At 45.5% G+C, this 25,470-nt stretch overlaps 1 protein-coding gene across 3 annotated transcripts in view; it reads right to left on the bottom strand.

Annotated features, from left to right (window-relative positions):
* Positions 1-25,470, bottom strand: part of SLC23A2 (solute carrier family 23 member 2) — a 124,463-nt gene that overhangs the window by 62,563 nt on the left and 36,430 nt on the right. For all 3 annotated transcript variants that reach the window (XM_066593062.1, XM_066593063.1, XM_066593061.1), the window contains one exon: positions 8,655-8,932. In XM_066593062.1, coding sequence (XP_066449159.1) covers positions 8,655-8,759 — 105 coding nt within the window. In that variant the 5' untranslated portion in view covers positions 8,760-8,932. The remainder of the gene's footprint in view (positions 1-8,654; positions 8,933-25,470) is intronic.

Raw genomic sequence — 25,470 nt, 5'->3', positions numbered from 1 at the left:
GTGGTCTTGAAGCCCCGTTACCAGCAAGAGATGCTCTGCAGGCACAGACAATTGCCTGGAAGTCTGCAGGGATGGCGCCTACTAGGCGAGTATTTTTATATTTTTTTTTTTCAGCTTCCTTGGCTATGTTATCAGCTGTGCTGCTGAAATCGCAGAAAACGCAGCATTAACTGCAAATGCCTGTATGAGGGAGGCCTTAAGAATATCCTAAGTCAAGCGCATCGAGACAAGAAAAGCCACCAGGATGTCTTATGTATGATAGTCAAGCACGTTGGGCTTACCAGTTTTCCCTGCCCTACGGTTGTCTCCCATTGTCGAGGCAGCAATCGCTAATGCAATCCAAGCGCAGCATAGCCTTCTATATGTGAATGCACACCGTATAGGAACTGAAGCAATGATTCACCACACATTAATACTACACCGAGTCCACAAGGACTGGACTCTAATAAAGAGCAGCCCATTAAACTTCAATCCCTGCCCGACAATGACACTCGCTAAGAGCACAGCGGCAGTTGTAGAAAATGTCACATTTTGGGATTCAAGTAAGTGGGATACAGAATGAGAGGAGGGCGGAGGAGTGTGGAATATTCTCCCCTAACCATAAAGAATGCTACTTTAACGAGCAGCAAGGAGGAGGTTTCCATGGCAACCAGACAGCTGGATAAAAGCAGCAGATCTAGGACACGTAGCAAATAATTAAGAGTTCTATTAAAAAAAGGGAGAAAAAAAAAAAAAAAAGGATTTGAAATATCAACACTGCCTGTTGTGTGCAGACTCATAACCTTTTATCAGTGGCATCCGACAAAACAAATTAATGAAAAAGTCAATGCTTTCATACAATGTGTGCCTGTACATCATTCAACAAATCAGGCTCCACAGCGTTCAACAGACAGAGGAGAAAAGTCAAGCAGTTCCAATGCCAGCAGCTGCTGCAGCGCACCACTTGTCGCCGTATCATTCAAATGGACAATGCACTGTGCTACCAAAAGTAATTGGACAGCTGAGCAAGGATCAAAAGTAGTATTTATTTATAAATGTTAGTACTTCATTTGGCCCTAATGACATTGGATATTCTCTGTGACATCTACTAATGTCTGGTACACTTCAGCTGCCATTTCCCTCCATTCATCCTGCGAACATCTGGCAAGTTCTCTCAGATAGAATGGCACGTCTACAGTGGTGCAAGGAGTGTAGTCATTGTACGGTTGAGCAATGGAAGAACGTTCTATGCAGTGACAAATCAAACTACTGCATCTTCAGATCAGAAGGATGAACCAGAGTGTGGAGGATGTCTAGGGAACGCCTTGTGCCTGAGTGCGATGTTCCAACAGTTACTTACAGTAGAAGTTCAGTTATAGTCTGGGTCTGGGGATGTTTTATGTGGCATTGTCTTCGTCCATTGCTTGTAGTGGCAAGAATCATGAACATAGAGGTGCACCTTGATGGTCTAAACAATAGTGTGACGAGCAAGACAAAGCGACTCGTCACAACCACCAACACGGTTTTACTTTTGAGGATATTGGTGTTCCACAATTGGACCGGCTGCTCAAAGTCCCAACCTGATTCCTACTGAACATCTTTGGGACAAACTGGAACGAGTCAGAAAATATGACCAGTGTTCCTTTTCTTTCATAGAACTCGCCAGACTTTTGCAGGATGAATTGAGGGAAATACCAGCTGAAGTGCATCAAATGTTGGTAGAAAAAGTGCTATGGAGAGTATCCGATGTCATTAGGACCAAAGGAGCCCCCCTAAGTTTGACTATATTCAAACAAATACTTCTGATTCTTGCTCAGTTGTTCAATTACTTCTGGTAGGATAGTGCATATTTATGCTTTTTTCCCCCTCTATATAAAATATTCAAAAACATTATTTATATAGTCCCACTAGTCCTAAAAGCTTTACGCTACCTGTATTTGACGTCTACATGATAGTAGCCATTGGTGGTCATCTCCGTGATATTTTACCAAACCAGCAGTCAGACTCTACCGGCTTAGGTCAATTGCCATCACTTGACTATCCATGCGCTGATGGGTACATAGTCATGGATTACAAATCTCCACCCGGAGCAGAGAAAGAACAGACTAGAGATGCATCATGCATAAGTTGTACATTTCCATTCTACACTTTTCAAATCCAATCAATTCTGCCCTATAAAAAGGTAAGGGGCAAAGGGTATCAGTTGAACATTACGCAATCACTGGAGTTGTACCTGAAATGGTCACTAACCTTTCAGCAAACGTAGCATTAAATCAATAAACAGGGGCACATCAGGACTGCTGTAATACAGAGTGTCCAGTTATAGCATCCCACATTTTATCAGTTCGCGGAGAAGAAAGTGCGAATGGCAGGAAAAATAATCTACAGGATATTCAACAACTGAACATTTCTTTTGCCGCAGCCTAAAAAACCTCTTCATGTGCCCCGCTGGTCGCACACACCGCATCCAATACTCAATCTCTTGCCAGCATGTCCACTGTTACAGTAGCAAGGATATCATGGATGAGGGCTCGCAAATCTTGGAGCTAGTTCACTGTAGTGGCGGGTACATGGCTCTTCACGTAACCCACACCAGGAAACAATCATAGAATCATAGATTTATAGATTTGGAAGGGACCTCCAGAGTCATTGGGTCCAACCCCCTGCTCAGTGCAAGATCACTAAATCATCCCAGAGAGATGTCTGTCCAGCCTCTGTTTGAAGACTTCCATTGAAAGAGAACTCACCACCTCCCGGGGTAACCTGTTCCACTCATTGATCACCCTCAATCCAGTGGAGTAAATGGAGGAAAGGTGTTACTGTAGTGTTTTCCCAACTCCAGTCCTCAGGGACCACCAACAGGTCATGTTTTCAGGATATCCTAACATTAGAACACCCGTCGCAATGTCTGAGGCACCGACGAGCATTATATCATCCGTGTGATACTGAGGAAATCCTGAGAATATGACCTGTTGGGGGGCCTTGAGGACTGGAGTTGGGAAACAGGATTACTGAGAGAACTCCAAAGTTGGGGAGCCCCCACCTTGCTGAAAGATCTTAGGTTGCAGATCGGCTACTTGGGGAGACCGGAATGGTTCCAAACTTCAAGATATACGGGGCCAGTTACTGTTAAGAGGTTTCAAAGAAAGAGAAAGTCAGTGTTCAAGCATTTCAGGAGTAAATTCCCATCTTTGTGGCTTGTCAACTGGCTTTAATTCTTGGACAATTTATAGGGATGCGTATGAAAATGAATGCCAAGCGGTGAGTGGTTTGCGATGGGCAACAAAGACAGTTTTATTATAAGTGGGATTTGATAAAGAGTCATAAAATTCTTTGCGTTTTTCTTTCATCTAGTGCCAATTACAATCCATAATTGGTCATTCTTTTATCATTGATTGATATGTGGGAGGTTTGAGGGGAACAACCCCCCCCCCCCCCAAAAAAAGGCTTCCTTCTCCACTTCTAAGCTCCTGTCCTCTTCCACTACATCCCAAGGCTCTGTTCGCCTTTGCATTACTAATCTGTATTGTTCTTCTCCACCAACGAGGCAGTACAAAGGAAAATTATGGAAGTACGGAATCTGACCAATTCAGAACATGAACTGCTCCTAATGGACCTCAATGACTCTAGTGGGATCTGTAGGGTACCACCATGCCACCCAATGTCAAACAAAATAGCGCAGCCTGCTATATTTTTCTAGCATTTTGCACCAGATGTGCATCAAAGATGTAAGATGTTGACACATACGAGTCTCCTGATAGAAGACACCATCTCCTACCAAGGAACTAGTAAGAATATGCCAGTCTGTAATTGTTATACTAGAATAAAAGGGGTTCTCTGCGGCATTTACTTCTATTGACATATTCTATCCTCAAGATAGGTCACCCCCCTAGACGAAGGCGGTAACACCGAAACATACGTTGGGGTTTTGGCCACTACGGATCCCTTATGAATGCGCATTAAAAAGATATTGGTATTCTGGTTAGTGGAAAAAAATTACAAGTTTTCATAAATCCACTGTGAACGGGTGAAAACCGATAGACTGGTGTGGGTCTGACCGCTGGCACCCCGTCTGATCCCGTAAACTGGGGACCAATCTCCCGCATATTTGACAACGCAGGATCCATTCTCCGTAATGTAGCAGCGAACGGGCTGCTAAGCACACATGCACGGCCACGGCCGCATTCATTTCAATGGGGCAAAAATAAGGAGAAGAGATTCTGCATTGTGAAATATGGAGAACAGGAGTCTTCTGTTTACGGGATCGTAGGGATCCCAGCAATCGGACCCCCACCAATATATCACTCTTCAACCATCCAGTGAAAACTTTCCTCCACTGACCTGAATACCCTTTAACCCCTTGAGTGGCGGGTTTCCTACCACCCTGTCGTGCCCACCAGGGCAGGTTTTTTAAAATGGTCTAATCATTGAATTTCAACTAATTTTGCAGTTGCATCTCAAGAGCCATAACTTTTTCATTTTTCCATTGACATGGCCATATAAGGGCTTGCTTTTTGTGGGACAAGTTGTGATTTTTTAAACAGGGGGGAGGAAAAAAAGAAATGGGGAAAAAAGAAAAAAAGGGGCCATGTCATTAAGGGGTTAAATAATGTATTAACTTCCTTCTCTGGGTCATTACGACGCATGGATACCACATGTGTAATTATATTTTTGATTTTTTTACAAAGTAAAGGGAGACAAGTGTTTATATAATTTTTTTACTTTTTTTTTTTTTATTTTTTTATTTTTTTTGTCCCTTTAGGGGACTTCCACAGGGACCCATCAGGACCCTCTGATCACATTCCGGGGGTCCGATGGTGACAGCCCTTTACATGCTGCAGTGACAGCCCTTTACATGCTGCAGTCATATAGACTGCAGCATGTAAAGGGTTAACACAGCAGAGATCGGAGGTTTTCTCTGATCTCTGCTGTAAGAGCTAGTACCTAGCTGTCCTCTGACAGCTAACAACCAGCTCTCCCTGCCACAGAGACCATCGGCTTGCTTCTGACAAGCCGATGGTCTCTATGGCAACCTGTAAACAAAGCAGGAGGTTGCCGGCACATCGGCAATTCTTTTTCTGCTGGTTTTTCAAAGCCCTTGCACTGCTCTGTGTGGGTCTGTTCAGGTAGAGCACACTGTCACAGCTTGTGGCATTGTGCTCTGCAGCTCCCATAGTGATACATAGCCCGGAAATCTTCCGGGCTGTATCGCTATGAGCAGTGGAGCTCGTCCCGGAAATTTTCCGGGCGTGCCACTCAAGGGGTTAAAGCATCCTTTTCTTTTGTCATATTGCAGTTACTCTTCACTCATATGGTAGGCGATTATTATATACTGTAATACGCACTATATAATATATGGGCGTTATATACTCTTCAGTGGACTCTTGGTTGGCTGAAGTGTTTTTCTGTGGCACTTCTCTTACTTTAAGGTTTTTAATACATAAGGATTTATAAATTTTGGCGTTTTTTCTTGTTCGGTGTTCCTAAAGTTTTCAGTTTAGAAGTTAATGATTGCCAGTGATTTTTAAGTCTGGCGCTCTGCATGCTGAAACCCTATCCTGAAGTTGAGTGCAGTCGTATCCAGTTCAAGTAAACGCTTTACTGATAACGGAGAATGTTCACTTCCTGAATACATTCCTTTTACTCAAAGTAATTCCAAACTTCAAAGAAAAGCCATAACATAGCGGACAATAATAAACTGTTTCATCACATCCACGTTATCGTTGCAACTGCCAGTAGAGGGGAAATAAACTTTTGTTGGACACCTTGATAACTAGTAGATAAAAGAGCCGTTTCTGGTCAGACAAGAAACCGCCAACATTACCAGCTTGCCACCTCCAGTACACGGCCAAGACGGGCGAGCAATCCTGCAATCCATGTGTAATCCTCCCGCCGTGATCTGACTACCTGAGGCCCATTACTAGGCATCATTAGTCCAAGACACTGCATGCTGCTTTGATTGGTCAGTGCTGCCCACTAAGTAGTCAGCAGTAGCAACCAGCGTTCTAGAGCACCGATGCATAATGCGCATCAGGTAGTCACAGAAGCGGTGCAGCCATCTTTATTTGTTCAGGACCAGGGGAGAGGGACGGGCGTTGATTTAATATAGACATCTTTAACTGCAACTCAATTTAATGATCCGGCTGCCATACTTGCCTTATCGAACCTGGCTTTACTGATGAGTATGGGTGTAGATAATGGGCATACCTTGTACATTGGCACTCAGACTTGTCAGGCACACTGGTCGCAGTCAGAATGCGCCATGCGAAAATGCTATTCTTCAAGGGTCTATGAATCTGTAATGTGGTGATTGCCGGAGGCTCAATTTTCAATACCATGCCATCTTGTTTTTGTTAGAATGGGCCTTTAACTATTTTTCCATCCCCTCTTCCCCCACATCTGATTGACCGTCTCACTTAGGACATCTCCTATGTATATTACACTCACCTCAATACTGTGCAGCCCTCTTGTCTGATGCTTATCAGATACCACCTTGATCTTGAAATTATTTCTCACCGCTTTCTCTAACTATTCTGTACTAAAAATCCCATGATGCACCAGCACATATTAGCAGTTAGAGCTTGTTTCATCTCTGCCTACTGGGAGGGCAGCGTGATTATCACTACTCTGTACAGTCCCCTAAATAAGCTACAGACCATAAGTGTACAGTCAGTGGAATGGGCTGTGATCTCCTCTATAACAACAACTGTGTGACAGGAGCCTCTAATAATTAGTAGTGACTGTGATAGGAGTTTCTGTGCCCACTTTTAAAAGCACTTGTGTGGTAGGGTCCATCACACAGAAAATATATGGACTTGTAGAGTGACCATAAAGAAAGTTTCAGATAGAAAGGAATAGCTAACCAAGGTAATACCAGCTGACTTCTAAATACTGGGGGAATAAGTTACAAATAAAATTATAACAATTTCACTGGAGTGGCTCTTTAAGAGAAAAAAATATATATAGGACACCAGAAATAGCCATAAGAATGGCGCTTCCATGCGGTAATGCTTGCAGCAGTTTTATGACAATGTAATGGAACTGAATGGGTCTGTATTATCCTTCATCACAGGCACCAGTAGGATGACAGGACACTTACTGCTGGGAATTGCTGACTTTACGCTTGCTAGTTACATAAAGAAAGTGAAAAGAACACCCGCTGCATAATAGTTATGTGCAAAACCGTAAGGAGCTGAATGACTTCTGCTAGATCAGAGTCACGGTGACTCCTCAGTTCTGGGAGAAAACATCTAGAATAGCAATCAGAATTATTCCACCCTCATCACTGATGGGATTTGGTGGCTGCACTAACAATATTCGGGAACGTGCCCAAGTTGACGTTTGCAGGTCATAAGATCAAAAAGTGCTCTACCAAGTAATAGACACTTGTCATGAAGGGGTTAAATAAGTCTTGAGACTTCAGTACTTATTGAAAGTTGCATTTTGTGCAGAACTTGGAGAAACCACTCGTTATATTAATTGGGCTGCGCTACTTGAATTGTTCTTGTTTGATTGTTTGGGGTTTTTTTTTTGCAAACAGCCGAAAGTTTGTAAATGTAGCAAATACACCTTAGGGCTCATGCCCACGGCCGTGACAGACTCCGCCTGCGGAATACCGCAGCTGAGTCCGTCACGCCACCCCATCCCCCAGGACTAGAGATGAGCGAACGTACTCGGTAAGGGCGATTTCGCAATCGAGCACCGCGATTTTCGAGTAATTCACTACTCGGGTGAAAAGTACTCGGGTGCGCTGTGGGGCGGGGGGTTGCAGAGGGGAGTGGGGGGGTAGCAGCGGGGAACAGGGGGGAGCCCTCTCTCTCCCTCTCCCCCCCACTCCCCGCTGCAACCCCCACCGCTCACCCACAGCGCACCCGAGTAGTGAAGTACTCGAAAATCACGGTGCTCGATTGCGAAATCGCCCTTACAGAGTACGTTCGCTCATCTCTACCCAGGACCCCATACTCACCTCCCAAATCCGTTGTGTGCGTCCCACCTGATGCGGCCGGCGGTGGGCGGGGTCACGTATTCACGCGATACTTCTGCTGTACTGACAGCGGAAGTATGGCGTGACGGCCGGCTTCCATCGACTACAATGGAAGCCGGCCGTACGTATTCCCACAGAAGACAGGACGTGCTGCTGGTTATTTAACACTGCGGAATTCCGCAGCGTGAACATTCAGCTTTTTTTTTCGTTTAGGTTTCCCGCAATGTAATTGCGTACGGGCACGCATATATATGCTCCCACAGAGAACAATAGACTAATCTCATGTACACACACACACACACACACCAAAATAGAACATGCTGTATTTTTTGCGTTCACGAATTACGCAATTCCGACACCTTAATGTGATCAGAACTGTGTAAACCAATGTAATTGATTGACTACGAGTTACCGCCTATCACACAGGCATACAGTGCACATGTAATACGCAGTAATCGTATGCTCATGTGAGCCTGGACCAACTTGCAGTAAGGGTTGAATAATTTTGACTGCAGCTGTACCATCATTTGGCTTTCGAGGCTTGACACAAGTTGTAGTGCCGCAACAACTGCAGAGCCTATAAAATGTACCCAACCGTCTAAGTTGGCCAACAGATGCAAACGAGTCTACAATCCAAAGCTTTGTCAAGAAGAGGATAGTAAACAAAGAGAGTAGAGTCAATGACGCTTACCGGAAGAGTGAAAAAGGTTGTGTGTTTTGCTTCCTCTTCGTACTTCCCATCGGTTGAATTTGTGGATTCCATTGCCTTAGATGAGGGATTCCGACCAATGCCCATCGCTGGAGCAGTGCCCACTTCTGTCTTGCCTTGGCTTCGCCCGGCGTAAGGGGAGTGTCTGACAATGCTGTCTTCCTGTGTTAAGGAGATGTGGTCTCAGGGATCAGAGAGATGGACTTGCCACGTCGAGCATGCGGACTGACAAGATTTGACTGGACGGTCTTCAACGATTCCTGCAAGTGTGATAAAACAGATGACGACAGTTACTTTAACATCAGAGCTGAAGCAGCGCTGTGCTGCTAAGAAGCGAGAAGGTATCGAAAGTCATAAAGGGAAATTACTGTACGTGGATTCTAGGCATCAGGTCTCACAATGAAGTCTCCTGCCCCGAGAGGTAAAGAAAAGCCACCACATATTGCAAGCTACTCATAAGAGGGCCAACTGGTCATTCAGAATTAGGGGCCCTTGAGACTTTCTAGGTAATTATCAAAAGCAGTGTTAAGTGAACCGAACCAGTTGAACCCCGTTTTGAGACAAACTTTGCTAGAAGTTCTGTTCGTTCCAGTGGAATGGTTGCCGTTCCTCAGTAATGGTGGTTAGCACTGTTGCCTTGAGTTGCTGGGGTCCTATGTGAAATCTAACATCTATATGGAGTTTGCACATTTTCCATGTTGCATCTTGATGGGAGTTTGTGACCCCCACCCAGCAGGTGACTGTACTGCATTTCCTTGGCTCCTCATACAAAAAAGTCTGTCTGTTCTGAAGAACCTCTGGTAGCATGTGTTGGAACTACCTGTCCTGAAAAGCCTTTTGGAAACATGGCCGCCAGTTCTAGCGCTAAAGTAGTAAATATTAGGATACTGCTACCATTAAAACAGCATGGCTTTAAATCTGTTTAGTCATAAAAAAAGATGAAAAAATGTAATACTTACCTATTCCTCCCCAGACAGTCTCCTTGCCACATCTTCCCCTGGCTCCTCCAGTTACCCGAGTCACGTGACTGTAAGCCGGACGGATCCTCTTCTTCCTGTGATGTAGCATCCATTAGCTACAGTTCACTTCCTGCAGGGCAGTAAACTCCACGAGTGACGTAGCATTCACTACCTATCAGGAAATGCCGAAACATCGTCAGCCAGCTTTAGCGCGCATGCATGATATCCTGCCGCCAGTGTTTCATATAGTATAGTATGTGAAACACTAGCAGCGAGATATCGCGAATGCACAGTTGCGTTTAAACAGGCTGCCGAGGATTCGGTATTCCCTACTTGGCATTGAACGCTATGCCACTAGTGACGTAGAGTACATTTCCCTGCAGGAAGGAGAATGCTGGCAATGTAGGCTTCATCACAAGAAGAGAATCCAGCCGGCTAGAGGAGACTCGGGGACTGGAGGAGCCAGGTGAAGATCTGGTAAAAAGACTGCCTGGGGAGGAATAGGTAATTATAGATTTTTTTTTTAATGACAAAACCCCTTTAAGGTTAGGAGTATACTATATAAGGGATTAGTATTAAGGGGTTTAGTGCTATAAAAAGGTCCATGTCCCAGTTTACAACACTAACAACACAATTTATAGTATTCAAGCGACTGTCCAGAACAAAATTTTGTCCTGGCACTACAGAGGGCAGTGAAGTTACCTGCTGTTGGCATTCTGTACTCATGCCCCTTTGATCTGCCACTTTCAGTTGCCCAAGATGACTTCTCTAAACATCTGAGTGGCTTCTCGCTGACTGCGCCATTTGTTCTTTTTGAACAAAGAAATTAAATGGAAATATTTCCCTTTCTAATAAAAACCCATTGAAGTCAATGGGGAACAAAGCAGAACAATTTCATTCCTTTTTTATTTTGTCTCTCTGCTCGGCTACAGATATACGTAACTGAGGCGAACGCCACCGTGGATGAGCCCTTAATGTGTTAAGAGCTCATCAGCGTTTATTTAACCTTCTGAAGGAGAAAACTATTGATTTGGGTTATTGATTACTCACAAAATGATTCACCGCCGTTTCGATCACTTCTTAATATGGTGCAGCTTAAAGTCTGACCGTCTCCAGGGAATGCAGAAAAAACCCTTCATAAATGCATCTTATTCTACAGCACATAAGGAGGAGGTAAGAACCCTTATATAAAGTAACCTACTAGATGCAGGGTGTTGCCTGAACGCTATCGCTTCATTATCATGCAAAGGGATTACAATAATCCCACTTTATAACCAAATCGGTATTAAAGGTGTTCATACATGTTGCGGATCGCCCAAGTATTAGAGTTCATGGTGATTCACAATTTAGATTTCAGAATGCTTGAAGATTAACCTGTAAGCCCAGCAACAGCCCCTCGACTATTACCGAATAGCTCTGGCACTCATGAAAGGACTTTTTTGGAAGGTCTTTAAACACAAAAAGTTACAGCCAAGATGCTTCATGAACCAAAGGCAAACTTATGATCCTACCAACACTTGCACAATGTTCCAGAAGCTCAGCTAATGCAGGAAGATGCAAACGTCTTTGGTCCCTCCACTAGAGTAAGGATTCCATGTGGACCCATGAGGGATTAGATACCGATAGATGTAAAATGATCATAAATCGAGGGAAAATTAGAAAAAAAGTTTCTATCGCAAATTCTCTAAAAATGGAATTCTGCCCCGGGCATACATATCGCCCCGTCTGCTCTCCAGGCATGGATTGAGTAAAGTAGCATGTCAATGACAACCTTTCAAAGCTTTATGTAGGCTGGAATTACATATGAAGTTTTTGATGCAGTTTCTTGAGCCAAAGCCAGAAGAGGATCCAGAAGGAGAAGTCCTTCCATTAGATTTCCCATTTCTTTGGAATCCACTTCTGACTTTGGCTCAAAAACAGACAAAAGTAAATATTCAGGAATCGGCATCAAAAGGAGTTTCTTCTTTCTGTATATGAACTTTATATTAAAAATGTAGTACCAAAAGTTGATAAAAATCTACTTTAATAAAAAGACTAGTTAACCGGTATTTCCAGGTTGTTTGGTAACCAGCATTTCTGTTCCTAGGCTTGCAGGTAAAGTTTAACTCCTTCGTAACCAGAGGTGGTGTTTAGAGCCTTCTTACGCAGAGCAAAACTTCACTTTTTGGAAAGCTGCACTCCAATGTTGATTTTTTTTCCCCCCCAGTTTCTAGTTTACCCCCAAAATGTTCTGCTCCTTATTTTCAGGACATGTGGGGCTTCCTTATTATTTAAAATTGGAGTCTTTAAATTGAATCCACTGCTCAAAGCACTTTAAAAAAAAAAAAAAAAAAAAGTCACATGGAGCAAAATTTGGTGAATATGATGGGGGTTGGTGGGGCGTGATGGAAGGGTGCCATGAAGTTTTTGGCAAAAATCATTTTGCAGGCAGGTGCATTGTTATGATGAAAAACCTGTTACCTGTCTGCCCACTCAGCACTAATAAAATTCCATGAGAGTTGCAATGCATTTTACCCCACCATAAACCTGACATTAAGTCAATCAACTTTTTGGACACCACCATAAAAATTGCAAACAACTCAATACAGACATTCCTATACAAAAAAACAATTGATCGGCCCACATATCTCAAATGGGACAGCTTTCACCCTAAACATAGAAAAAAAAAGTCCATGATCTACAGCCAGGCCATCAGATACAACCGGATCTGCTCCAAACCAACAGATAGAAAGAAACATTTATACCATCTTAAAAGGACATTTAGGAATCAGGCCTACCATCCCACCTCAATTAATGACCAAATCACCAGAGCCACCAGAATACCCAGAAATCAACTACTCCAATACACAGAGAAGGAAGGAAACAATCGTGTACCTCTAGTAGTGAAACTCCACCATACCCTACACAAGGATGACCGTCTGAGAACTATATTCCTAGACCTTCCCCTTCTGTGTTACAGGCAAACTCTAAATCTGAGGAACCTTATAATCAGGAGTGCATTGTCCTCTGACACACAAAAAGGAACTTATCCCTGTAATGTAAGGAGCTGTAAGACCTGCTCACATATACTGACTGCGGACAGGATACGGATCCCCAACACACAGCAGGACTATAAGATCCCGGGGACATTCACATGTTCCACGTCTGATGTTGTGTACCTGATCCTGTGCAGTAAATGTCCTGCTGGGGCCTTTATGTTGGAGAAACAGGGCAAAAACTGAGAGCCTGGATGAGATCGCATCACCACACAGTTAAAGAGAGAAGGACAGAATTACCTGTGGCCGAGCCCTTCTCTAGTCACGTACACAGCATAGAACATATGAAAGTTACCATATTAAAAAGGCAACTTCAAATCTCAACGTCACAGGAGAATTTGGGAGTTCAAATTTATTACTAACTTTGACATTCTCCAGAATGGAATGAATACTGGAGGGGCTATCTACACAGTGGAGAATATGAAAAAGCTATAGCATAGATAACACTGCTGGCCTGGAGACCCCCTAACACAAATTCAGAGACCATAAAAAACCTTCACATGCCTTATCAGTGGACTAATCATTTACTCTTCTACGCATCTTGTACTGGTATTATTTTAAGTGCAAATTAACCACACCAGGTCTGTGCGTATAGATCTACATTTCTTCAGATCTACTCCATAAGCCTGAGAAAGAACTGAGAGTAGGTTTCCATGATGTATTTTGTTAGCCATTAAAAGTTATCATATCTACAAGATCACTTGGTTTCTCTTGCTGAGAACAAATCACATTTTACAAAAAGCAGTCATGGATTTCAAGGACTAAAATGTGAAATTCTTCTGTCTCTCCCTGTGCATTATTAGTCTAATGAAGAAAGGGAGAAATCCAAGAACTTGCAGAAATACACCCAAACAAGTTGGAAAAAGTTAATAGGCCAGAAAATAGAATACTCTGATAGGTAATTAGGCTATATGGGGCAGGCTGGTCATTATTGGTCATAGGTTTCAATATTGTACCAAACAAAAACACATATGGAAAAACGCACCATTATATATTTTAATCCTACATCCTCTTCATAGTTTTTATTTTATTACTTTTTTTAGTTTTTAAAATCATACGATATTAACACTTGGCAACAAAATATTTATCAGAAAATGACAAGATGGGGGGAAAAAAAACAAACAAAAAAAAGCAGCTTAGGCGAGCAAATCAGGGATCTTATCCAGCGTGAGCTGCCATTCTCCATCGCATTAAGAAAAACATTTCTGTGACTATTAGTGCAGTCAGACAAAAAATAAAAAATTTTAAAAAAATTAAAAAAAAAATAAAAAAAGATTCTGTCCCCTACATTGGAGGTGTTCCTGTCTTGTATCGCCCACAAAGACTTGGCGCTTTTAAGTGATGCCTGCCTGGGGGGGCTCGAAGGAAGCATTTTTCTTCCCCAGATGAAAGCTGTAGGACTTCCTGTAGAACTACTGGCGTATATGGACACATCTCCATAGGGGGCGTCACATGACATGAAGCCCGAAAAGGAACTGCTCCCCCTTAGGCTACTAACCAGAGAAAACACACAGAGACCCATTTAAACCACCACATTGTCTAGAACATAGATAAGCCACGAGTGAAAATAAAGCCATTAAACATGGCTAGACAGAACAGAGGATCCATGGAGCCAAGTGTGTCTACAAGTTTACCGCTGATGCTTAAAGGGGTGGTCTCGCGAAACCAAGTGGGGTTATACACTTCCGTATGGCCATATTAATGCACTTTGTAATGTACATCGTGCATTAAATATGAGCCATACAGAAGTTATTCCACTTACCTGCTCCGTTGCTAGCGTCCTCGTCTCCATGGTTCCGTCTAAATTCGCTGGCAGCTTGCTTTTTTAGACGCGCTTGCGCAGTCCGGTCTTCTCCATTCAGCACGAGCCGCTTCAGTGTGCTCCCCGCTACAGCTCTTCTGCGCATGCGCAGACGAGCTGTCACTGCTCGGGAGCGCGCTGAAGCGGCCATTCTGCACCATCCTCTGTTAGAGGAAGGTGCAGAAACTGGAGCTGCCCAGCGGAGAAGACCAGCCCAGCCCAGCAGCCCCGAGAAGCCTCCCAGGTAAGTGATGGGTCGGGGGGGGGGCTGCCGCTGCGCCGGGCTGCGCTGCCGCTGCGCCGGGGGGGCTGCCGCTGCGCCGGGGGAGCTAGCGCTAGGCCGGGGGGGCTGTCGCTGCGATGGGGGGGGCTGTCGCTAGGCCGGGGGGGCTGTCGCTGCGCCGGGGGAGCTAGCGCTAGGCCGGGGGGGCTGTCGCTGCGATGGGGGGGGCTGTCGCTAGGCCGGGGGGGCTGTCGCTGCGCCGGGGGAGCTGTCGCTAGGCCGGGGGGGCTGTCGCTGCGATGGGGGGGGCTGTCGCTAGGCCGGGGGGGCTGTCGCTGCGCCGGGGGAGCTAGCGCTAGGCCGGGGGGGCTGTCGCTAGGCCGGGGGAGCTAGCGCTAGGCCGGGGGGGCTGTCGCTGCGCCGGGGGAGCTAGCGCTAGGCCGGGGGGGCTGTCGCTGCGATGGGGGGGGCTGTCGCTGCGCCGGGGGAGCTAGCGCTGGGGAGCCGGGGGCTAGCGCCGGTTACCTGCTGTCTGGTCGGCGGCTGCGGGGCGTCTGGTCGGCGGCTGCGATGCGTCCGGTTGCCATGGAGACACAGCTGGCGGCGTCTCGGGAGCGCGCACGTCGGGCTGCAGCGAGCGACTGGGAAAGAGCCGGCGGCCATCTTGAGGAAACTTTTATAACTTGCTGAAACGCTGGAACGGTAAGTACGAACCAGCTAGAAATGTCATTTACAGGGGGGCTTAGTAATGTGTGTTTAATGGGGGGGACTGGGCAAAAAAAAAAATTAACTGCTTCCTCGAGACATCTCCTTTAACCTTGTGAACTGCTCTTTTGCCTGGTTATTAAAAAAACAGCTGAAACCATTTTTCCTCCAAAGACTAACAGAAAATAATGCAGAGTAGAATAAAAATACACTGTTTAGTACATACAGCTTCTGTGCAGACCTATGTACACCATGTGAATACACGTATTAGGTAAGGTAAAGTGCCCTGGTGCGAGCACTAAGTCATGACGGACTCCTAGGGTGACGTCACATTGTGACATTTTCTTGGCAGACTGTTTGGGAAAGACAATGGCAAACCACCCCGCCCCCCAGAAAGCTGGGTACTCATTTTACTGACCTCGGAAGGATGGAAGGCCGAGACAACCTTGAGCCGGCTACCTGAACCATGTGGGGATTGAACCCACAACCTTTAGGTCATGAGCGAAAGCTTAGGACTGCATTTCTGCTGCGCCACACGTATTGTTCCTCCTCCCCACCCCCCTCCCAAAAGTATAGGAGTGTATACAAGGCTTGTTGTATCTCCCTGGCAGTTTGCTGCTTTCTCCTTTCACACCGATTTGAGTGTACAAGCTAGCTCACAGGCTAAAACAAGTCCTTCAGTAACCCTACAGTTCCTTGAACCCAGATCAGTCATTCCCACGAACACAGCAACAAGACCGGTCACTTTTACGGATTCCCGCCTGCTCAAAGACAATTTGCAAAGAAATAAACATGCAAGTTAAATTCTAGCACTGGACTCTGGCAGCCATCCGGTATGTTTGCAGCGGTAAGAGTTGTGGGTGCTACGGGCCAGCCAATTAGAAGTTGGGGGTGTGCACTTTGCCTCCACCCATTCTGTTGCCCAGCCAATCCCAATTTGTGGGCGTAGATGTGGGCGTGCAGTTGGTCTCCACCCATTCTGCTGGTGGAAACAAGATGCACCAGTACCCCTACTACATGTGAAATCTAATTCTATCATCTAGTGTCCAGCTGGAGCAGTTACACATTGGACCGCTAATATGATTGGGAAAGATAATAGCGGGGAAGGGTTTGACTTTACAATCTCTCAAAAACTTTAGATTTCTTGAAGCCATGGATTATAGTTCTCCCAAGGGGAGGTAAGCCTGGTAGAAACTGTTAAGGGGTATAGAAATCTACAAACTAACCAAAAACTTCAGCCTCAGAACTCTAATCTCTCCCAGATAAAGTAAACTGAGCCTCCCCAATAGCAGCCGTACTATTTCTCTATGAATAGTGGGACCTAAAAATAAGCTCACTATATAAACAGCTACTGGAAGTTAATGACTAGCACCAACAAGAAGCAACATTTTTCATGTTCTCTCTATTTTGCAGTGGGTTTATTTTGGTTTCTACAGTTTCCTCCCACACTCCAAGAACACGCTAAAGTCAACAGACTGAAGCGCTTGATCGTGGAGTTTGCGGGGGCACTGCTAGTGTTCTACAAACATCTCATTGGGGGGAAGGGGGGGGGGGGGGGGAATAGTAAAAACTAACAAAAAAAAAGCTTTTTTCCCCCATCCCTAAGCAGAGTCAGAGCTGGAATGACATTTATAATTTTACGCAACATGGCTCCTGGTCTCAGTTGTCGCCGGTCTTCATAAAATATAGAACCACTTTAGGGTGCCGGTACACACTGTGGTCGATCTGCAGTAACGGCCTGCGGGTTATCGATGACTGCCAAGCTGCACCAATTCGCATGTGGTTACCGTGGACCAGCCGCCGGCACCCTTAGGCCATGTTCATATGGGGTGCATTTGCTGAAGACTTTCCTTATGGAAGATTTGCAGCATTTACATCAGCAGCAATGTGGGCGAGATTCTCAAAGACTGGTCCACAGAAATGGAAAAAGTCTGCGCTAAATCAGCGTTGAAACTGAATACTGATGCAGAATTTAAATCCGCGAGAAATCATCGGAATGAGCGAATGATGACCGTTTGCTTTAAAATGCCGTCCGTTTACACGCAGAAAATAATAGTTTACATTTTTTTCATTGTTTGCTCGTTCGTCTATCAAAGGACTGTGCCAGGGAATGGGAACGGAGTGATCAAGGTTTTTTTTTTTTTTTAATACATAACGACTTGCACACGTGTGAAAGATGATTTTTCAGTCTGCATGAAACGAACAAAGAATTAGCCAATGAATTATTGTTTGTGGTTCAATCGGCTGTGTTTACACTGAACAATTATTGTTCAATTTTGCACGTCACAACAATTTTTTGAACAATAATCGTTACATGTAAAAGAGTTTACCGCTGATCTCAGACTTTTTACCCAAAATGATAAGGAGAACAACATGGTGAAAACAAGTCCAGGCAGCAGAAAGGCTGACCTACTTATTCTATATCAGCTAAACATATGACACACAGATCTGTACCTATTAATCATACAATCAGCTAATTAGGTTGGGAAAGGAATGCCAGATCTACAAGATAAGGGAAGTCTTCCCTTTAGACGGTTTTCTGACATCTCGCCAAGACATGTGAGAAGATGGTAGAATGGTCGCCAACAGAAGCAGGAAGGAACAACAGAGTGAGAGAAGCAAAAGTTTACAGAGATGCCGCTGTAGCCAATAGTAAGCATTTTATGGTCTCACAGCGACCACAATCACATCTATACTGCTCAGTACTGCTTTATATTGCCATTATACTGCTGCCGATTCTCTATATATGAGAAATAGTGATAGGAGAGCAGAATCTCATCTTCAGTGTGCACACAGTATATGGTAAAAAGAAAATATTAGGTACTGTGTTAGACAGTAGGATAAATGATTGCGCTCATTAAGAGAAACAAAATCTTGCAGATAGGACACTTATTGGGCAACAAAAAGAAATGATGCTGCAGCCAATATTAAAACAAATTCGTTTTCATCATCAGGCTGGGATAATGTTAGCGAGGGTAATAACGTCTTGCAGTGTATGAGAGACGACATAGCAGCTAGTCTACACCCACCAGCTCAGGGAAAACTGATCATTTGAGATTAGAGTCTGCAGAGGGAAAACTGCTAAGATACATGGGTTACATGTCATGTGATGGCCAGAAATCGTGTTATTCCTCATGCACACATCCACCACAGCTTATTCTGAAAAGTCATCTAGAAGTGTAGGTATTCTGTAAAGGTGAATTTCCTTTTAAAGTGAACCGCTTATCAACTATGTTATGGGCTCAAAAGGTGTTGGAAGATGGACTGGAGTTTCAAACTCACCGTCCACGCTGTTCCAGCGCCGAGTCCTCCCAAAGTTGCTTCACGCACACAGTGCTACTCTTTTCAGCTGGCTGTGTAGAGATGAATGGGATGTGTGCACATGGAGCCAGCTGGAATGGGGGTGTCCGGCGAATATGAAGCACAGCTCCTCAGACTCCTCGTTCAATCACCTTTGAGCCCCATAACGTAGTCAGGTCAGGTCATCAATACATGATCGGCAGAGGTCTGCCGATTCCTGGCACCACTGTCAGTGCAGACAGCGTAGGAAACAGATTGTGTTGTCCATTTTTTAGTGGCCTCAGTTAGTAATGCACTGAATTCATTGGGAGTTATAAACTGCACTACCAAACCAGGCCACTGCAATACAGATGACGTGATTGGCTTACTGCACTGGCCGTACCAGCAATGGTGTTGGGAATGAGGTGATTGACTGGGACCCTAGGCGGTGGACCCTCACAATCACCTATTGTTGATCTATTTTGAGGATTGATCATCTCTAGTAGAAAAAAAAAATCTCCCTTAGTCCTGGTCAACCTGGAAGTGTGAATCAGCCACCAAATTCCATTCAGGATCTGTGGACAGTCCGACAACTGCTATGCACCCGGTAAAGGCTGACAATATTGGTTGTCATCTAGTCGTACTAGAAAACTAGTTAATAAATTTCAAGCTCATTCATCGTATACCGTTCTTAGTAATTGAATAGTCATTGACAATAAAAGCTTAAGATGATATTCCAGTGTCAGCAAATTATTAAAGTATATAATAGAGATGAGCGAGCATACTCAATAAGGCAAACTACTTGAGCGAGTAGTGCCTTATTCGAGTACCTGCCCGCTCGTCTCTAAAGATTCGGCTGCCGGCGCGGGTGACAGGTGAGTTGCGGCGGTGAGCAGGGGGTAGCAGGGGGGAGAGAGGGAGAGAGAGATCTCCCCTCCGTTCCTCCCCGCGCTCCCCCGCCACCCAAATCTTTAGAGACGAGCGGGCAGGTACTTGAATAAAGGCACTACTCGCTCGAGTAGTTTGCCTTATTGAGTATGCTTGCTCATCTCTAGTATATAACCTTTCATTACACACCTAATAAACTGTTGGTATCGATTCCTTACAGTTCTCAAACCATTCCCCATGTGTGGCTGAAATCAGATGGGAAAGTATGGAGTGGGTTCAGGAGCCGAGCCCGATCTATACACCGTGTGTACCAGCTGGCATGGATGCTATTCAGTCCTCCAAGATAGATGGAAACTAACAAAAGCAGGTCACCTAGGGACCAAAGTTTGCATATCTGCTCTCTGTTTGCCTCACTACAATCAATGGTTCCATTATAGTTTCCGTTTAAATACTATTTTGGGGTATTCGAATGGAACCTTGTGTGACGGAAATCATGAACCCGGCCTAACAAGCCGCACACCTGTGTGCCGGTCCATGGCCAGGGCAGAGGAATAGCCACTGAAAGTCAAGATTTCCACTGAATGACTGCAAAAATCTTTAAAAATGTAAGAAAAAAAATAAGATAGTATATCGGAAAATTCTATAACATTTCACCAGAGAATACCTTCATTTGCTGAAGATGTAATATCCCTTTAAATATTCTGAGAGAAGCTGATTCCTATGGATGGCTTACATGACTGCCCCCCTAGAGTTACGCAGCGTGTGCTTAGCAACCGGTTTATTTTAACATGACTCGATTTACATCTGGATTGGTACAATGCCAACATCAGAGAAGGGGAAGAATAGCTTGTTAACACTCCTGTCATCGAGAGCGGGAACTAAAGTGTTAAAGATTAAGCAAAACTTTCAGACTTCTTTTGTGCGTTTTTTAAACCCAGTTGGATTCAAGCCTATGGGCACAAGATGGGATAGCCCTCTGATTGGTGGGAGCACAAGCGCTGTGATCCCTGCCAATCCTGGAAACAGAGTCCCGAAAGGTCTGCATATAAATGGCGCAGTGGTTGAGCATGCACACTACCGTAGAAATGAGAGAAGCGGGAGTGCTGGATATTAACGAGTGCGTGAAAACCGCTATCTCCGTCACCCCCATTGAAATCCATGGTGCTGAAGTGCACGTGTGCAACCACCTCTCCACTCATATGGGGACCTTCGGGATAGTCCCAGTGGTCGGTCCCCCGACAATTAGACCGTAATCCCTGCTCCTATGAAGAGGGGATAACTTTCTATCTTGGCACAGCCCCTTTAAAAGGGTTGTACCACAATAGACGTATCACCTATCCATGAGTTAGGTGATAAACATTTGATTGGTGGGGGTCTTGCTGCTGAAACCCCCACTGATCCAAAAAATAAGGGTCTCATCACTGCAAGCTCACTGCACCCACCCGCAATGACCTTAGATTAAATAGAGTACATAGCCAAGGGCTTGTATTCGTCCATCTCCCATGTCCCCCCTGAAAATGAATGGAGCAGCATCGCACACGCACAACCGCTGCTCCATTCGCATTTGTACAGCGCCAACTTATTCTGCAGCACATTCAATGCTAAGGGAGATCAAACGGGGCGGGACGGTGGCAGGAAATGTACATGATGGGTGTAATTAAATGGCAGGGACAAGATCAGGGGAGTTGGTATTCTTCTTTGAAGAGGTGAGTCTTCAGGGCACGTCTGAAATTCTATGCATCAGGGATTGTCCGGATGTCTTGGGGGTACAGCGTTCCATAGGGTCGGTGCTGCTCTGGTGAAGTCCTGGAGGCGAGCATGTGAGATTTGCCTTGGGGGGGGGGGGCTCGAGTCGGAGTGTGATGGCATACAATCTCCTTTTCACTGTTGGGGGTACACTGCTCGTACTGTGACAAGGAGAGAGGGTCATGGTATCCTGTTCTCGAAATTGGTGAGAGTCTCACCCGAGAGACCCCCCACCAATCAGACTTTTTTAATCTATCCATAGGATAAGTGAATAGTCAATTGTGGTACAACTTCTTTAATGGTACTTTCTACATTTTTTTTGGGTTGCGTTTTGCATTTTTGTGACATTTTGAGGAGCCGCTATCCTGGTGCGATGCTGATTGAGAACAGTGCATGCTACATTTGAAGAGATATCCTGTAAAGTAACATTGCCGCAGTGGTTTTGGTAAAAAAGTAAAAAAAAACACCACTAAAAACGTAATTGCAGCATTATTTTCCGTCAGGGCTTGCTGCCACTTGTTGTTCCCATATGGATGTAGAACTGCAATAAGCTACCCCTGGGTTAACTAGACAAATCTCATCCGCCAGGTAGGGGGTGCAGCCTGCCAGTGAGAGAATGTCTGAACCTTGACTGATCCACAGATTAACACCAAGATCCCATTAAGCTCCTTGCGGAGAATAACAGACTTAAGTCTTGTGTGTGAAAGGTGCCCGGGCCCCTCCATCCAGAGAAACGGGCCCCGCAGTCCTGGAGAAACGTGGATGAAGCCCTTCTCTGCTCTAAGGAGGAGGAGATATCCGTCTTTTGTGGAATTGTACAAAAGAGGACATATTGTGACTCATCACCCGGGTGAATCAGTGTCCTAAAAAAGGCAATTTCCTATTTCACAAGTACAGCTGACATCAAACATTAACCCCGTCATCACCAGCTAATGTGCAAAAACACAAAAAAACTACCAAAGCGCCACCCTATAAAGTAGCAATGATGGGTACACTTATTATTGCCGAAATATCGTGCTGCTACATGAATTCCCTGCCCTGGAAATCTGCAGCAGATTACTGACTACTGCATTTCACAACACTCCGAAGCCTGGATTACTTGGATTACTACCACCGTGTACGCTCACAGCGCGTCTCTAGGGAATTTAAATTAAAGGAGATGTCCCGCGCCGAAACGGTTTTTTTTTTTTTTTTAAACCCCCCCCCCGTTCGGCGCGAGACAACCCCGATGCAGGGGTTAAAAAAACCACCCGCACAGCGCTTACCTGAATCCCGGCGGTCCGGCGTCTTCATACTTACCTGCTGAAGATGGCCGCCGGGATCCTCTGTCTTCGTGGACCGCAGCTCTTCTGTGCGGTCCACTGCCGATTCCAGCCTCCTGATTGGCTGGAATCGGCACGTGACGGGGCGGAGCTACACGGAGCCGCTCTCTGGCACGAGCGGCTCCATAGAAGACTGCTGAAGACCCGGACTGCGCAAGCGCGGCTAATTTGGCCATCGGAGGCCAAAAATTAGTCGGCACCATGGAGACGAGGACGCTAGCAACGGAGCAGGTAAGTAAAAAACTTTTTATAACTTCTGTATGGCTCATAATTAATGCACAATGTACATTACAAAGTGCATTATTATGGCCATACAGAAGTGTATAGACCCACTTGCTGCCTCGGGACAACCCCTTTAAGGGGGCTTTAACGGGACGAGTGTTGTCCGATTAGTCGCTCGACAGAACCAATGTAAGCAACAGTTCCGTGGCCACCGACCGAATATATTCACTAGTCTTCAAATTCAGCTCACCTGAAATAAGTCGCTGCTTGATTAATTGTGGACAGGTAATCATTGCCTTTCAACAACTAGCCAACAACTTCGCAGTAAGGTTCAGCGTGCTCCTCCCAGTGAATGCTGATTGGTTCCTAACATTATGCCCTCCCCCTCTTAACTCTCAATGGTTCCAGAAAACAAATACAAGCGAGCGATCCTGAACCCAACAGTCCTCGCTGGTCTTCGAAAGAACACTGGCTGGTCTAGGTCTGCAGCAGCATGCGTCCACTCAAAGAGCGATCCTATGTATTTACGTCTGGTCGGTGGACAACCAAGGAGTGTGTTGGAGAGGGGTCACATCTTCATATTATACATTACATTTCCCAACTAGTTGAACAATATTTTGGCCTGTGTAAAGGCTTCCAACTATTTTTTTAACAAGTGAACAATAGTTTTTATGAAAGCAGGCAGGCAACCGTCATTTCTACGCTTCAGCGGCGACCGTAATCGCTGCAGTACAAACATTACATTCGGGAAGCGGTTATAACTATCATCGACCAGCAGATGTAGAATTGTAGGAGGACATTAGAAAGTATATGCTGTGGTATCTGCTGTGATACCTTTAAATTTGTCATAATCTGTGCGCAATGGTATGTTTCACTCATCCATTGCTCCACTCCATCTGCATTTGATTGCTCCGCCTTCCTTCCAGTGACCCTGCTGTGATACCTTTAAATTTGTCATAATCTGTGTGCAATGGTATGTCCCATTGCTTCATATAAATTGAATTGACTCTATTTGTACTATATGTATTTTCCTCATCACCTCCCCCAAATAGTTTTCTCCCTGTCTCATCTTAGTGTTGCTGGACACAGTTTGTTTTTGTAAGAGGGCAATAAAGCCCCCCCCCCCCCCCCCCCCCCATCTTGTTCATTAGCCATCTAAAGGTGGGGTCAGCTGGGTGACTAGTGAAATGTAACAAGCCACTCCCAGCTGAAGTCCTGTAGCCAGAACTTTAAAGTCAGTTCTACCCTCCATGCCTCACCAGATGCTGCTTCACCTGATGTCTCCAGCACTAAGTGTCCAGCAACAAGTGTTTGATGGTGTTGAATGATGCAGTTATACAGCGCAGTGAGACAGGGCAGGAAATGGGTAGGATCCACAACCATCCAAAGTCTGGAGGAAAATACTCTCCTCTTTGCACTAATCTCCTTCACTATCCTCTTTTCAAGCCTTAACACTTTCTTCCAACGCCCAGCCCCAACACACTCCATCCACATCAGCCCCTCTCTCCTCTCATCACCTATGTATGGCTCCCATGCACTGTTCAACTTCCTAAGACGCCTTCAACCCCCTAATACTGCAAAGAAACACCTCAGACACCCACACAAATCCCCTAGCCATGTGCTCACCCTTGCTACTCTGCTACTCCTAGCTGCAGGGGACATCTCCCCCAACCCAGGCCCACCCCGTACTGTTCTCTACCAAAATGCCCCCCCTGCCCCATTCAAATGCGCCCTATGGAACTCCCAATCTGCGTGTAACAAACTCCCAACTATCCATGACCTTTTCACCAGTAAACACTTGAACTTGCTCGCCCTCACGGAAACCTGGATACAGCAGTCCGATTCTACCTCCCCCCGCTGCATTGTCCTATGATGGCCTGCAGTTCTCCCACACCCCCAGATCGGATGACAGACGCGGTGGAGGAGTAGGCATCATCCTCTCCCCAAACTGTACCTTCCAGGTCATTCCCTCAGCTCCCTCGCTTACCTTTCACTCCTTCGAAGTCCACACCCTGCGACTCTTCCGCCCACTGCCTCTGCGTGTCACAGTTATTTACCGCCCCCCAGGTCCTACCCGCCTGTTCCTAGACCACTTTGCTGCCTGGCTCCCCCACTTCCTATCCTGTGAAATCCCAACCCTCATCCTTGGTGATTTCAACATTCCTACTAACGACTCTAGCTCCTCATCTGCCTCCCGGCTCTTAACACTTACCTCCTCCCTTGGCCTATCACAAATCTCTGACTCCCCCACTCATAGAGATGGTAACACTCTCGATTTAGTTTTCCTCCGTCTCTGCTCTGCTTCTCACTTTACTAACTCCCCACTTCCACTCTCGGATCACAACCTTCTCTCTTTCTCCATCAGGCACCCTAGCATCTCTCCTGACCCTCCTATCTATCGCACCTCTAGGAACCTCCAGTCTGTCCGCACTAAACAGTTTGCCGAAACTATTCAGTCCTCCCTATCGCCCATCTCTCGCCTCCCCTGCCCTAACCTGGCAGCCGAATACTACCACACCACCCTCAGCCGTGCCCTGGATGAAGTGGCACCGCCCGTGACGCGAGTTGTCAAACGCAGACCACGGCAACCCTGGCTCGCGTCCCAAACGCGCTTCATC

This window comes from Eleutherodactylus coqui, chromosome 2 (genome assembly GCF_035609145.1).
Source record: "Eleutherodactylus coqui strain aEleCoq1 chromosome 2, aEleCoq1.hap1, whole genome shotgun sequence".
NCBI classification, from domain to species: Eukaryota; Metazoa; Chordata; class Amphibia; order Anura; family Eleutherodactylidae; genus Eleutherodactylus; species Eleutherodactylus coqui.
Note: the sequence above shows the minus strand (reverse complement) of the source record. Positions and strands in the feature narration are given on the sequence as shown.